The 16498-nt window shown below is 37.6% G+C and overlaps 2 protein-coding genes across 2 annotated transcripts in view; one reads left to right on the top strand and one right to left on the bottom strand.

The window, feature by feature from the left end:
• Positions 1 to 14170, top strand: part of ABHD12B (abhydrolase domain containing 12B) — a 29342-nt gene extending 15172 nt beyond the window's left edge. The window contains exons 9-13 of the mRNA XM_039256114.1: positions 3214 to 3293; positions 11621 to 11703; positions 12766 to 12844; positions 13424 to 13542; positions 13668 to 14170. Coding sequence (XP_039112045.1) covers positions 3214 to 3293; positions 11621 to 11703; positions 12766 to 12844; positions 13424 to 13542; positions 13668 to 13695 — 389 coding nt within the window. The 3' untranslated portion in view covers positions 13696 to 14170. The remainder of the gene's footprint in view (positions 1 to 3213; positions 3294 to 11620; positions 11704 to 12765; positions 12845 to 13423; positions 13543 to 13667) is intronic.
• A 29-nt stretch (positions 14171 to 14199) lies between these two features.
• Positions 14200 to 16498, bottom strand: part of PYGL (glycogen phosphorylase L) — a 45405-nt gene continuing 43106 nt past the window's right edge. The window contains exon 20 of the mRNA XM_039256113.1: positions 14200 to 14549. Coding sequence (XP_039112044.1) covers positions 14373 to 14549 — 177 coding nt within the window. The 3' untranslated portion in view covers positions 14200 to 14372. The remainder of the gene's footprint in view (positions 14550 to 16498) is intronic.

Below are 16498 nucleotides of genomic sequence, written 5' to 3'. Positions count from 1 at the left end.
ATTTTAATTTTCTTTACATTACATACTCCATAAAACATTATTATCCTTATGTTACAAAGTCACTATTTAGATTTGGCTATTTTTGCTTTTTACTATTTCTACCATTTCTGTGCTTTAATTTGGGATTTTTGTTCTGCCTGTCTGTGGTGAAGAATTCTTTCAGTTTTGGCCTGAAAATATCTTTATTTTATCTTCATTTTTGAAGGATATTTTCATTGGGCATACTTGGCTGGTAGTTATTTTATTTCAGCTCTTTGAAGACATCATCCATTTTGTTCTGGCTTTTGCTATTCCAGTCTTACTGCTGCTCCTTAATTTGAAGATAATGTTTACTTTTTCTTTTGGCTGTTTCTGAGATTCATTTTATCTTCGTTTTTCAGCATTTTTACTGTGATTTTCCTAGGTATGTGTTTCTTAGTACTTGTCCTGCTTCGGGGTTCATAGTACCTCTGAACTCTGGCTTAATGTTCCTCCATTTTCGAAAATTCTTCATTATATCTTCAAATATTGTGTCTACCCCTGGGAGTATAATTATGTGTATTTCTTTGATCTGTTTCCTTATCATGTATGTTTCCAATATTCTTTTCTGGGGTTTCCAGACATTTTTCTATTTGTGCTCTAGTTTATCTTGATTTAAAAAAAATTTTTTTTAATGTTTATTCATTTTTGAGAGACACAGAGAGACAAAGTATGAGTGGGGAAGGAGAAGAGAGAAAGGGAGACAGAATCTCAAGCAGGCTCCAGGCTCTGAACTTGCAGCACAGAGCTTGATGCAGGACTCAAACTCATGAACCTCAAGATCATGACGTGAGCCGAAGTCAGACACTTAACTAATTGAGACACCCAGGCACCCCAGTGCTCCAGTTTAAATATTTTCTTTTGACATATTACACAGTTCACTATGTAGTATCAAATTTTGTTAAATATTAAAATTTTAATAAATATTTTACTATGTTATACTTCATTTATAAGTTATTTTAAAATTGATATATCATAATGCCAATATCTAGTTCCTTTGTTGATCTCTATTATCTGTTCTTGTTGTTGTTTTGTATTTTTGGCCTCTTTATGTTTTTGTTTTTGTTTGTTGTATGCCTCCTTATTTTTCATTAAATGCTAGACACTGTTTATGGAAATTGTAGAGGTAATTTGAGGGACTAGGGATAATATTCCAGACAAAAGTTACTTTTCTTCTGAAAGGCAGTTAAAATAGAAGGGAGGTCACCTTAATCCAATCAAAAATTGAGCTGGTTGAAGCTGGGAATCAGTCTTTATGACAGCTGGTCTCTTTCTAGTTTGCCATTATTCCCAGGGTATATTCCTGTTAAGTCCCAACAAAAAGTCTGAGAAATTTACTTGAGCCCTGCTTCTTGTCAGATTCTGAACTCTAATTTTTGTCCTTCTGGTCCTGTGGGAATGCTGAAAGTTCTCTCTAGATCTAAGCCTGTAAGAGCAGCCACAATTGTTGCTTTCGAAATTTCAACTGCTTTAAGGAGAAAAGCAGCTCAAACTCTTGATTTTTCTTTTGTTATTGGCTCTCAAAATCTCACTGATTTAGTAGCCCTGAGATGCCTTCAAACATGTACATACACATATGCATATGCATATGCACATACAGATACAGATACATATACAACCAGTAGTCCTCCCTTATCCATAGGGGATATGTTCCAAGCCCTACAATGGATACCTGAAACCACAAATAATACCAAACCCTGTATATAATGTTTTTCCTATATGTATATACCTATGATAAGGTTTAATTTTTTAAAATGTTTATTTATCTTTGAGAGAGAGAGAGAGAGAGGGAATGTGGGGGCACAGGGAGGGGCAGAGAGAGGGAGACACAGAATCCAAAGCAGGCTCCAGGCTGCCCCCTGATAAAGTTTAATTTATAAATTAGGCAGAGGGTGCCTGGGTGACTCAGTTGGTTGACTTATCTGAGTCTTGATTTTGGCTCAGGTCATGATCTCACGGTTTATCGGATTAAGCCCTACGTCAGGCTCTGTGCTCACAGCACAGAGCCTGCTTGGAATTCTTTCTCTGACCCGATCCTAATTGCACTCTCTCTCTCTCAAAATAAAAATTAGGCACAGTAAGAGATTAACAATAACACACTTAACACAGAACAATTATAACAGTATACTATACAACCATGGTCTCTCTTTCTTAAAATATTGTACTGTACTCAGTTCTTATGATGATGTGACATGATAAAATATCTACATGATGAGATGAAGTGAGGTGAATGATGCAGGCATTGTGATGTAGTGTTAGGCTACTACTGACCTTCTGATAATATGACAGAAGCAGGATTATCTCCTTCTGGACCATACCTGATTGCAGATAACTGAAACTGCAGAAAGTGAAACTGGGGATAAAGGGGGACTACTGTGTACATATACAGATACATATCCCTATCTGACACATTTTCTCATTGTTCTTAGAGGGAGTGTTGGCTAAAACAACTTAATAAGCTTCTCGTACTTTCTAAACAATAGGCTGCAGAACAATCTCCCTTCCTATAATACTTTGCTTTCTTAAATTATCTAAGTCATAGAAAATATAGTTTATGTTTTAGAAGGTAGTGGTTCTCAATGATCATGTACATAGAAATCTCTTGGGGTGGGGGTGCTTGTTAAAAATGAGCATTCTTGGGGGTGCCTGAGTGGCTGTCAGTGGGGCGTCCAACTTCCGCTCAGGTCATGATCTCACGGTTTGTGAGTCTGAGCCTTGCATCGATCGGGCTCTGTGCTGACAGCCTGTTTCAGATTCTGTGTCTTCCTCTCTCTCCGACCCTCCTCGGGTCACACTCTGTCTATCAAACAAACAAAAAACAACCAATAAAAATAAAAAATAGAAAATAAAAAATAAATCAGCATTCTTGGGGCACCTGGGTGCCCGAAGTCAGTTAAGCATCTGACTTTTGATCTCAGCTCAGGTCTTGATCTCAGGGTTGTGAGTTCAAACCCTACATTGGGCTCCATGCTGGGTATGAAGCCTACTTAAAAAAAATGTGCACTCTCACCCCCCACCCCTCAAGATTCTGACTGATTCAAGTCTAGTGTGGTGTCAAGGAATCTGCATTATTAATAAGGTTCACAAATAATTTTGGCACAGGTAATTCATGTACAAGACCTTAGGACTCCTTATTTAGGAGAGGTAGTATTTACATATGATAGAGGAGTTACTTCTTTTTTTATTATTTTCAAGGATTCCCAGTTGATGCTATTATCCTGGAGGCTCCATTTACCAACATATGGGTTGCAACTATCAATTATCCCTTGTTAATGGTGAGTCTTGGATTCATTTTCACAAGATGTCAAGGTGTAGGCTGTTTCCACATACTTATGCTTATTAATCATTTTCTGGTATTATATGTTTCTAAGTTATTCTAACCTAAGACAAGTTATTAGCCAGTTGCTTTTGAAGGAGGGCACAATGGCTTTTGGACTTTCTAGTTCTTTTCTTTTCTTCTAATAAATTGAGATAGTGGCTTATTAAGAGCTAAACCTTTTCCCCCCTCTTCCATTAACTGTACATTTTATCATGTAGTTTTTAAATAGACTTGACTTAGGTTAGTTTATTACACTTCTTTTTAAAGTGAAAGCATGCCTCTCATGCATCATTTTTAGCCCTATGATTGTCAGCCATATATTTTTCATTATTTTATGATTAAAAATAGTCCATAGAGAATTCAAGGAAGCTACCAAATGGTTTTACACATATCCCAAGTAGAGAAGATAATCTTCCCAAGAAGATAAAGTTTAAAGAATTGGGCAAATAGGTGTCATTTTAAAATCTGTTATGTAGATTATCTTAATTTCATATTTTCATTATTAATTTCATAATTCCATGCGTCATCTTCAACTGCTTATAGTCATGCCTCCATATCAATGTTGGCAAATGAGACAGAGAAAGAGAAAGAGAGTAGTAGGATTCTTAGAAGGGATACATGACAACATGACCCAAAATTTTAGATTGTTGGTTAATGTTAGAAGGCATTTTAAAGGTACTTTAATCCAACTGCCTACTTTGGAGTCTTTTTTTACAATAAATCATGACAGAAATTTCTTAATTTGCTTAACTATTTCTGGAGAAGGTAGCTCATCACTTCCTGGGACAGCTAGTTCACAAAACCACATAATCTTGAAAAGAACTCTACTATAAACTCCATCTCAATATAGGAATCCCTTCAACAATAGAAGATACTGAATTCTGAATAATTTAAGATACAATAAAACACTTTCACTTGGTTTTAGACAATTAAATATTGATTTTAAGGTAACCACTAATGAACATCTATTATATTACTGAGTAATTACTACTACATTCACTAACTTTTAGGTATAATTCAGGTACAATCTTTCCATGTACTTTTGTTTCTTTTTTTGAAATTCTGATTTTGAAATTTAACACAGTAGAGACATTTATGGTTTAACAAATAATTAATTATAAACAGAACATCTATGTAGCTATCATTTAAGTCTAGAAATAAGTATCACTAGCACTGCAGAAGTTTCCTGTATGTGATTTCCCAATCCAATAAGCCTCACCTTAAATATAATCTTTATACTGAGTTTTATGGTTATCATATCCAAGCTTTTCTTTATAGTATTACTGCCGATGTGTGCTTCTCTGAGCAATATAATTTTATATAATTTACTCTATAATTTATATATTATACGATATAAATATATAATTTATATAATATTGAACATAATACCAAATAGTATTTCATTGTATAAATATACTACAATTTATTGACCTATTGTTTATGGACATTTCGGTTGCTTTCTGTTTGGGGTAGTTAATAACACTGTTATGAATGTTCTCGAACATGTGTTCTGCAAACATGTGTACACATTTCATCGAAGTATAACCTAGGAGTGTAATTGTTGGATAGTAAGATATACCTATGTTCAGCTTTAGTAATTACAGTGCTAAGCAGTTTTCCAAGGTGACTGTACTACTTTACTCTCCCACCTGTTGTGTGTGAGTGTTCCAATTGCTTAATATTCTTGCCCTTGTATGGATATCTCATTGTGGTTTTAATTTGTATTCCCCTTATGACTAATGAAGGTGGACATTTTTTCACATTTATTAGTCATTTAGATATCATCTGTTGTAAGATACTTGTTTATGTCCTCTGCTCATTTTTAAATTGTCTTTTCTTATTTGTAGTTTTTTTAATAGGATAAGTCATTAGAAAATTACTTGTATTGCAAGTATATTCACTTATTTTGCCTTTTACTCTCTGAATGATATCTTATGATGAAGAGATGTTCCTAAATTTAATGTGGACCAGTTTATCAACTATTTTTTATGGTTAATATTTTTAAGACAAGTGTCCTATCTGATAAAACTCTGAGTACCAAAGATTATGAAGATATTCTTCTATGCTATCTTACAGAAATTGTTTCACCTTTTATATTTACAACTGTAATTTACACATGGACTTTTGTATATGTAGGTGGTAGAAGTCCATGTGGATATCTAGTTTCGGTCTCATATCATTTACTAAACAAACCTTCCCTACCAACTCTACAGTGCCAATGTTTGCATATATCAGGGTTTAATATATATATAGGTCTGTTGGTAGATTCTCATTTCTCTCTCGTCTATCTGTCTATTCATTTTCATATGAATACTGCAATCTCTTACTATAGCTTTATGTCTTTATATCTGGTGATGTAAGTTCTTCAGTTTTTTACTTCTTATTCAGTATATGTCTTGACTATTCTTGATCCTTTGTATTTTGATATATATTTTGGTATATGCTTATCAATTTCTATAAAAAACTTCCTAGGATTTTGACTAGAATTGCATTAGGTCTATAACTTGGGGGAATCAATACTTTCCTAATATTGAATCTTCCAATTTATGAACATGGTATTTGTAAGTTTATTTTCATTGATTGAGGTTTTCTTAATTTTAGTTTTAGGTCAGGTTCTTCTAGAAGCAGAACCCATGGCAGGGATATTGATGTGATGATTTATTGAGAGAGTACCCCAAAGGAAAAACCTGCAAGGTTATTTGAATGAGGGTTGTAGGATAGGGAAGGGGAAAGAGCAGAACAAAATGTGACTTGAGGTAAAGTGTAGCTCTGGCTTAATCCACATGGGACTCTAAGTTTTGAGTCACCAGGGGTGGTGGTTTCTGCTATCCTCAGGGTTAGAGGTTAGGTTGGGAGAAGGTGACATAACCTTCCAGGGGTAATGGCTTCTGTTATCCACGGATAAGAAGAAAGGGGACAGCCAGTGTTTACAGCAAGAATTATTTTATAGTCTTTTCAAAGAACCAACTCAGATGTTGTTGATTATCTATATTAAATGCTTCCTATTTTATTAATTTCTGGTTTTACATGAATTATTCCCTTTCTTCTATTCTCTTTAGATTCAATTTATTATTTTAAAAGTTTCTTGGGGTGCCTGGGTGGCTCAGTCAGTTTTAAGTGTACAACTTTTGACTTTTGCCTAGTCATGATCTCACAGTCAGGGTATCCAGCCCTGCAATAGGCCCAGCACAGACACTGCTTAGGACTCTCAAAATAAATAAATAAACTTTAAACAAAATTTGAAAAGTTTCTAGAGATAGTACTTGAATAATTTATTTCAGTATTTCCTCTTTTCTAATTTATGCATGAAGGCATACTACACCAAAGCCACTCTTCAGCTGTATCCCACATGTTTTCAAATGTGTGCATTTTATTTATTATTTAGTTCAAAATATTTTATAATATTGTGACTCTCTAGACCTATGGGCTATTTAAAAGTAATTTTGTAATTTCTATACATTTGGGGATTTGGTTATGTTTGGTATTGATATCTAGCTTAATTATATCATGATCTGCTATTTCTCTCTGTATGATTTCAATTTTTGAAACTCATTCAGACTTACTTTATGTCCCAACATATGGCCAATTTTGGCATGTGTTCCATATGCTTGTAAAGAATATGTACTGTTTTTGGTGCAGTGTTCTATATATGTCAATTAGGTCAAGATTATTTATGCTGTTCAATTCTTCTATATTCTCACTGATTTTTTGACTGGTTGTTTTATTGGTTACCCAGGGAAGAGTATTAAAATATCTCGTCATCATTTGGAGTTGTTAATTTCTATTCTAGTTCTGTCAATCTTTGCTCTAGCTTTTTTAAGGTATGTTATTAGGAAGATACATCTAGTAATATCGTAATTTTGTATCTTCCATGTGAATTGATCCTTTTTTCATCATGAAATATCCCTTTTTTGATTAATAATGCTTCTTGACTTAAAGCCAACTTTGTCCATGTCTGATTTTAATATACCTTTATTTCGAATAGTGTTTGCATGATGTATCATTTTCTATCCCTTGACTTTAAACTTTTCTGAAATCTTTTAATTAACAAATATCTCTTGTTAGCAGCGTATAGTAGGGTTTTGATTTCTTTTCCAATACCACAACTCTTGTCTGTTAATTGTAGTATTTAGTCTACTTAATGTAATGTTGATATACTTAGGTTTAAATCTACTTTCTTACTATGTTTTCTATTTGTGTCATCTGTTTCTATTTGTGTTCTTTTGCCTCTACGGTTTTGCTTTCTCCTGACTTTCGGGCTATGTCTCCAGGAGAAAAGTGGTGTTGAATGTCAGTTTCACCTCTCTGAGAGTCCCTCTTCCCTGGGATCTAGACCACTCAAGATCTCACTGCCTTGGTAGGTCTCTGACATCTGCACTGAAAGGTTTTTAAAATATTTTTTTCTAGCTTTTCTAGTTATCTTGGGCAAAAGGTTTGGTTTGTAACAATTCTTCTATTATTAGAAGCTCGGAATCTTGCAATATTTTTATGTTTGAAATTTAATTAAAAATGTCATATAACCTTAGTTTAATAGCCACATTTATGGTTTAGAAGTGTAGGAGTTCTGTAGTATCATGTTGACTTTAAGAACCATAGCTCTGGTGTCAGACTTGCTGGCTTTGATTTCCAAGGCTGTCATGTAACAGCTGTATAGTCTTGGACTAATTGCTTTTAATGTTCTAATCGCCATATCTATAAAATGGGGGTAATAATAACCTATTCCAGATTATTGTGATAAATAAATTACTATGTGAAAAGCATCTATAATAGTTCCTGGGACAAAGTAAGCATTGAGTGACCATTAACTATTTTCCTATCAGTGCAGTGCCATTCATTACTCTGAACATGACTGTTAAATAAGAAACTGTAGGTGGTATGAGACATACGAATAGAATAAAAGGCATGGGTCCTCACTCCCAGGAAGCTTCCTGTCTAGTTGGGGAGACAGGAAATTAATAGTGGATATAAAGTAATGGCAGGATTTCCAAATGTCACTTTGGAATCAATTTCATTAGTCAAAATTGGAAGGCAGTGTGACACAGTGGAAAAGAGAGCATAGGCTGAGGAGCCAGACAAATTTGAGCTGAAATTTGGCTTCTGCCATTAACAATTATGACCTTGGTAAGTCATTTCCCTTCTTGGAGTTTTCCCATTTTTGCATAAGGGGATTGATACTGCCTATGTTTGTTTAGAAGATTAAATTAAGTTAGATAATCACTGCAAAGTACCCAGCTGCTAGTGGGCACTCAAACAATGTACGTTTTCCTTTCCCATGTTTTCTACTGCAAAGTAGATTAATGTAAGTGCTAGTGTGGGACCCAGAACAATAATTTCAGGGATGGAAGAATTCAGGGAAGAAAAGGGTCTCGTGTGCAGGTATGGTCAGTGAAGACCATAAGATAGGCTCTAAGTTCCTTTCTTGAGGGTAAGGGAGAGCAGTTAGGAAACACAGAGAGGAGGGGAGAATGTAAGCCAAGGCACATGGTGGAGTGAGGCAACTTTGTGTTATAAAATACCTGAGAGTTATAGAAGGCTTCCAGGAGAGGTCTTGTACACTTGTCATCCTTTTAAATCCTCATAGCAACTGACTTTGGTATCACTGCCTCTACTTAGAGCTGAGAGAAATGGCGGCTCAGAGGCTTGCCCAACTGTCACATGCCCTATACGAAGAGGAAATGGGACTCAGTCCTACATCTTCTAACTCCAAGAGAATAGATTGGAACTGTGCAGTCTGTGGAATGAAAGATTGTGGCCAGATGTGGATGGGCTGCAGCCAAGATAAGAGTTCCTTGTTTTGTTTTTAAGTAGCTTGTGTGGTACTGCCAAAGCTTTTGTGACCATACATTTCACATAACTGGTCTTTGAAGGACATTAACTTGGTGGCATTCCAGAAGAGAGGAGGCAGGAAGACCAGTTAGATGCCCATCACTGTAGTCTGGGCTGGAAGGGATGGGATGACCCCTGAGTTTCAAGAGGCACCTCTGGCTGGTAAGGAAGAATTAGAGTAGACTGACTTGGGCCACCATTCTTTTTAAGCCTTTGGACTTTGAGATGAACTGCTGAAGGGCTTCTCTTACTGAATTCCTCTCAGAGGAGTCCTGATCCCAGGGATGGCAGAATCAGAAGACAAAGACAAAAGAAAACAAAACAAGAAATCTTGCCCTTAGTTATGGGTAAGAGGAGGGAAAAAGAAAAAGGGGCATTAGGACCTCCAGGTTGCAGCTGGATGCAAATCACATGCCATGAGACCATTCAAGCCAGACAAATCCCATGAAAACATGGAAGTTTTCTGAAAACAGCAGGCCTACACCAAAAGTGTGAAGCAGACGTTAGTCTATACTGGACCCAGCATACCTGTTCGGTACCAGTTTCTCTACAATGACAATTACTGTTTAGAATCAGGAAAACACATTTTTTAAGTTCATTATATTTAGAAACATGCTGTTCTCTATCACTACAGTTTATAGCAAGAGACTACAACAAATGATATATGCTGGCTGCCAACTCTAGTTTCTCCATATCATAAAGGGGCAGTGATATGCAGAACCTAAAAATTGTTTCTACAATGAATATTATTCTTTTCTTTCTAAACTGTGAAGCAGCCGTTTGTCTTTCCTGACCCCAGCCTACCTATCTACCCATCTCCTTTCTTTGGCAGTGCCCCATTTATTACATTGCCCTTTCCTCCCCACTCCCCTGTGGGCACAACAGAGGAATACACGTGATGCTCTTCTGGTCTTTTCTCTTAGCAAATCTATTCCAAGGAATAAAAACTGCATGAAATTCAAGTCACACTAAGATGAAAATGACAGATAATAGCTTACAGTGTATGCCAGGGATATTTGCACAGTAGATTCATTCCATCTTTAGCAAGTAGTTATCGAGTATCTGCTAGGTACCGGGAACGTTTCTAGGTCTGAGAATACCACAGGTTGGAAGCAGATGGTGTCCTGACCTCCTAGGAAGTATATATACTTCCTGGAGAGACAGAGAGAAGACGAGTACACATTAAGCTGATTCTCAGGAGTGAGCAGCACTGTGACAAGGAGTGACTGGGTGGTGGGGAGGTGGCGGGTGGTAGAGAAAACCTCTCTGAAGAACTGTCATCTGAGCTGAGACTTGCAGGATTAGGGGCTGTCATTGGAAAATCTGGAGGTCTTGAGCTGAGGTGGGCTCAAGCCTGATATGTTCCAGGAACCGAGGGCAGCAGGGCCTGAGGGCGGGCAGGAGTGGGCTTAGTGAGAGGGCAGAGACGCAGCAGCCACATTCTGTGGGGCCTTGAAGGCCAAGGTAGTGCCTTTGGAAAATGTGAAACAAATGAGGGATGTGACACAAGCTGCATATCAAAACCACAGCTCCGGATTCCTCATGGGAACTGGATTCTAGCAGCCTGAGGGTAGAAGCAGGGAGCCACACAGGACCACTGGCACAATCCAGGCAAGAGGCGGGGGTAGGCCAGGCTGGGTGGCAGTGGGGTGGAAGGGAAATGAATGCACTGGGGATACAGGTTGGAGGCAGGGTTGGAATTCTGTGACGAAGGTACAATATTATTGCTCGGGGTTCCTGTCTTTTCCTCATATTCAGTTGAAATGGATGTTTTTTGGGACATATAAAAAATTTACTTATTGACTTAATAAAAAAAAGTGGTAAAAGCTAATTAGGCTAGCCTTCTATTTACTATAATTTGCCACTCAAGAGGAAATTCAGTATGTTTAGTATGTTTAGAATGATAATTTTTATATTTGGAGTCCTGTGGTCATTTGTTAAAACCTAAAATGCCCTTTTAAAGTACTGCAACGTTAAATTTCTAATGTTTCTAATGTTTCAATAATTTAAAACCAATTTTCTACGTATTGTATACTGTCATCAGAATTTTTCACAATCAGAATATTCTGTTTCACAACTAAACCAGTAAATTATGTTCACCATAGAAGCAATTTTTAGATTATGGATATCACTGCTTCTTTACAAGTGTGAAGAAAAATAGTGGTGCTATTTGTATTTTAAAGAAAGATAGGAAGCAGAAACAACAAAATGTTATCTGTGGTTATCTGTGATTAGCTGTGGATAATGGGGATTATGTGTGATTTGTTTCTTCTTCCTTTGGTATTTTCCCAATTTTTCTACAATGACATGAGTTACTTCTAAATTTATGAGGGTTTTTTTTTATTATTATATGTAGAAAGTTGCTGTTCTCTACATTACTATAGTTCATGTAGGAAACCATAATAAATGACACAGATATAGGCCATGTATTAATGTTTTTTCCTTTTTAAAAAATAGATTTATCGGAAACTTCCAAGATTTTTACGCACACTTATGGATGCCCTGAGAAAAGACGAAATAGTCTTCCCTAATGATGAAAAGTAAGCTAATGATGAAAAGATGTCCCTTATAACTATATCTGTGGGATTCTAGGTGGGGGAGGGGCGGGGTAAATAATCATGTGACTTACTGAATGGGTCGATGAGAATTTTTAGACGGGCACTAGGCTTTGGGGGTAATATGTCCACAGATTTTTAGTATCTGATATTTTCCCCATGTCTAATTTGATGACTTCACCAATTCAGTACTTTCTCTGAAGTTATAAAGGGAGTTGTAGATTTAGCATCTATCAGAAATCAGGACCTTTTAAAGGAGCTCTGGGGTTTAGCCTAACGTTACTTGGATCCCTGACCTCTAGGCCTCATTCCCCGTGTAACCAAAGCCCACCCACCATCCAGCCCACTGACCCAAAGCGAGTCTAATGACCAAAATTTGGCAGGTTAGCCTCTTGCAGCTGGAGAATGTAAGAGTGCCTGCAACTGGGCCATTGTTGTCCGTTCTTTCTCTAGGTCAGCACACCTTAGGGATCTAACCTTCCCAGGAGTAACAGCAAGTCACTGGGATGGGGTGGATGGGGATCAGAATTTGGGAAGTATGGTTTGAGGAAGTTGCTAGAGTGAGTAACAAGTCTTCTTGTTATAAAAACCATGAGGTTGACCAGGAAGCTGATTAAACTTGTTGATCACGTTTTCTTTATGGGGAAAAGTAAATACATTGTTACAAAGAGTTCTCTTCAGTCCTGTGGTGGTTCTTGTTATTTCTGGGTTTTGAGTTGTTTTATTTTCTTTAACATGGTCTTTTAATTAAAATATTCCAGTGTTTTTCATATTTTTCTTCTTCATTATTAAAAAAAATCATATAGAAATAAGTGAAATTAAATACCTAATTAAACTGTCTGAGTAAACAGAAGAGAGATAATCTTGTCTGGAAAGAAACAGTTACTATATGAAGCTTATTATGTATGAAGTTGCCATTCCTGGGAGGGAAGGAAGGAGAGATCCTGTATTTTAAGGCAAACCACATGTTTCGCTAAAGCTTTAACTCAGAAGAGAAATCCCAACGTATAATTCTTGAATCGAATGTTGTCTTCTACTTGTCCCTAGTGTTAAATTCCTGTCTTCTCCCCTTCTCATCTTACATGGTGAGGATGACAACACGGTGCCGTTGGAGTTTGGAAAAAAGGTAAACTAAGCCCAGTGCTGACTAAAACATACCATACTTATCTCACCATTTTCTCATCTACCCGCACTTCGATGAGAGCCCACAGGAGGGTCTGTGACATTATGAGGGACTCTCTACACCCCTAAATAGCTGTGCTGCCTGGCGCGTGAAAGAAGCATTAGTGTGCTGTGCTACTTAGCTGAAGGAGTGTTTGTGGTGGACCCTGGTTCGTCATCTGTGGATCTTTCTCTAAAGATCCCACGCCGCTATGGGAACCTCCACGTAGTCTCTCCCACAAACGGCACTAAAAATGGGATGTCAACAAACAGAGTTGGTCCGTTGCATTCCTGTGCCGGTGCAGGGAGGGTGCTGGCGGAGAAGGACGAGGTCCTGTCACTGTTCCGTGTCGGCTGTGCAGCTTTCAGTTCCTCACTTGCAGAGGCAGCCAGCTGGGGGAGGGAGTGGAGGCTCCCTTATCTCTGACTTAATGAGATTGCCTCCCCAAGATGGCTGCCTCTGTACCCTCTTAGAAAAATTAAACTAGAAAAACACCACCGTTGACTGTCAGCCTTTGAGTCTCTGTCTTTCTGTCCTGTGCAGCTCTATGAAATCGCACATAATGCATACAGGAACAAAGAGAGGGTCAAGATGGTGATCTTCCCTCCCGGCTTCCACCATAACTTGCTCTGTAAAAGCCCCATGCTGTTAAGAGCTGTGAGGTAAGAGTTGCTTTGCTACATGTGATTATCTTTCCCTTAAAGGCAATTAATTAGGGCTGCTGTGGCTTACATAGACCAGGAAGTAGAGAAGGCAAGGGAGCTGAACTAGGTCTTTTCTTTTGCAGAGATTTCCTGAGCAAACAGTGGGCATGAGGGCTGAGAGTGATGGAAACCTGCAGCGAAGGCTTGGTCTGAACATCACCGATGGTATATATTTTTTATGTGAAACTGCACTGGGCTGCTTGGATAAGCTGAAGTCACTGACATTTCTACAGGTCACCTGCCATTTTAGTAAAGATGGAAAGCACAGATGCTAGGTGTTTTGAAAGTTCTCACTTAGCTGATCTCAGTTTCCTTTGTGGAACAAACTGAAACCTCACTATAGAGAATCATTAGAATTTGGTAAAATTTGGATCCCATCTAAAAATGTGTGGTTATTAAACATTCTGGGGAGATTTATGAATAAGGTGGCCTGTGGCTGGGACTTAAAAAAGTGTAAGGAAGGTGCTCCAATGTAGTTAAATAACTAGTTTCAGTTTAGAAAACTTAAATGGAATTAAAAACATTCCAAGTACCTTCTAGCTGAATAGTACCGGGGAAAGTTCTAGCATACTACTCAATCTGCCATCAAATAACAAGTTTTGGCACGCATGTAGCCCTTGTCAATTGACACTTTATTTTTGGCCCTAATACAGTCATATACTTTCCTTCCAGTGCCCAGAAATTCTTAACTAGATTATTAGCTGACAAAACAAAACAAAATTCAAGAATGTTGTAAAAGTGTTTAAATCCAGTAAGACGCTATTTTGTTTCTAGAGACATTTTACAACTTACTTTCCATTGGCTTTGTTCACCCCATTGCTAGATTCACTGGATAAGGAAATCTTGAGATCTGAAGGTTCCATGTTCCAAATGTCCCTGGCGTACTCCTTAATTGTTCGGTCACTAGAGAATTTCCCTGCGGCGGCTATGTTTTTGAGTACCATTGTGTTCCAGGCCTTTGGATTCTGTAAACAACACGTACACATATATGGGCCACAGCCTAAGTGCCCATCAAACTTTATGACAAATGCTAGACCAAGTATATCCAAGCACATTTCATGGAGAAAATGACAAGAGTAAGTTGTGGAGAATCAGAAATATATTTGTTTCACAGTTGCGAGCTGGATAGGGCAGACTGTGCTGTTCTTCTATTTAGAGTATATTTAAAAGTGAAAAAAAAGTATTTTTTATTTTAAGAGAAACCATGGATATAAATTCCCTAATTGGTAATTGTTCCTATGGTTACTGTGTTTTGGCATGCAAGCCATATTTCCCATGCTTTTTTTATTTCACCTCCCCTTAGATGGCATATTCATTGTTTGCTAGATGCCATGACGAGAGATTTAACCTGTGGCTGGCATCATAGTCTGAAAAACCCTACTGCAGAAGGACAGCTGTTGTGCAGCAAATAATCTAAAGGGAGAATTTATTGACCTACTTTTCTTGCTTTGTTCTTTCTGAAGGAAGATGCTTCAGTAGATTTATACTGAATCCCAAATGTTCCATTGGGATTTCAAAACAGGATCAATTAAGGCCTAATCCTTAATAAAATATATAATATCTGAATTTTATAATTTTTACATAAAAGAATATAAGAAGCTCTTTATTTTACACCCTCATGATTTTGTAAAAAACTCTAAAGGTTCATTAAAAATGACCAGAGCATAACTCAAAGCCATTAGCAATGCACTAAAGCATTTAGAAGAAAAACTAAAACTTCCATTATTCCATAAGGTACTGAAAAACAGAGCCTAAAATTCATTTATTCAGACTTTGAAAACTTACTAAGAGGAAAATAAAAACTTTTTTCACCTTAACTATTTAAATGGGTAATGAATAGACTTCCCAACATGTTTCTAAGCCTAACAATATGATTATTGTTAAGAGTAAAAACTGCAATTTGCACTAATGAACAAGAAAGATTGAACCAAATGCTGGGCTTTGAGACAGGCATCTTTGGATCTGGGCCAGAACATTAGCAAAAGAGATCCACTGTGCAAAACTGACATTCACATTTGTCCTTGCCCTTGTTCATAATTTCCTTTCTTGCTATATTTATACTTTGTTTCCTCTGTAGCCATTCTACACACAGCATGAGTTGAGATCAAGAGGAAAGAGCTAGAGTTGGCCACTTTCTTTCGTCTGTTTTAGTTCTTGGAGGCAGGCAGAGAGCCACTCAGCTTAACTTAAGGACTGCCCCTCCTTGCTTGAGCCATTAGCTGGAATTTACTGTGGTCTATACATTTTTGGGGCACTGGGTATGATTCTACCAGAAGATAAGGTCTGTAAAGCAGCATGGGCTTTGATCGTATTTTAAAACCCCAATGGAGAGGTGCCTGGGTGGTTCAGTCGGTTAAGTGTCTGACTTTGGCTCAGGTCATGATCTCGCGGTCCATGGGTTTGAGCCCTGCATTGGGCTCTGTGCTGACAGTTCAGAGCCTGGAGCCTGTTTCAGATTCTGTGTCTCCCTCTCTCTCTGCCCCTCCCAAGCTTGTGTTCTCGGTCTCAAAAATAAACATTAAAAAAAATTAAAAAAAAAAAACAACAACCAAAAACCCAATGGAACCTGTGGGATAACTATAGGAACTACCCTGTCACCTGGTTTGGGAGAGGAATAGAAGGAAATGTCAGTGAAACATGTTTTTGTTAAAAGTAGTTAGTCATGTGTCCAGAGTGCAGGAGAACATTCTATGGAACCTGGCTGTTCTGCTGTATAATGGCTTTTGACTTAAGGGGCAGAAAAGGAGACCATCCGGGCAAGGGCAACTATGCCCAGAGAGCTCAAGGGCATCGACCTCAAGGAAACCATCCTGGAGTCCAGGCACAGAGCCAGCCTCCTCCTAGATCTACTTTTCTGTAATGCCTGCAATTACTGAAAGTCTTTCTTATCACAGACCATCAACCTCTCCATATT

This window comes from Hyaena hyaena, unplaced genomic scaffold (assembly GCF_003009895.1).
Source record: "Hyaena hyaena isolate Hyena2069 unplaced genomic scaffold, ASM300989v1 scaffold_559, whole genome shotgun sequence".
In the NCBI taxonomy this organism is placed as follows: Eukaryota; Metazoa; Chordata; class Mammalia; order Carnivora; family Hyaenidae; genus Hyaena; species Hyaena hyaena.
The sequence above is the reverse complement of the archived record's forward strand: the minus strand, read 5'-3'. Positions and strand labels throughout refer to the sequence as shown.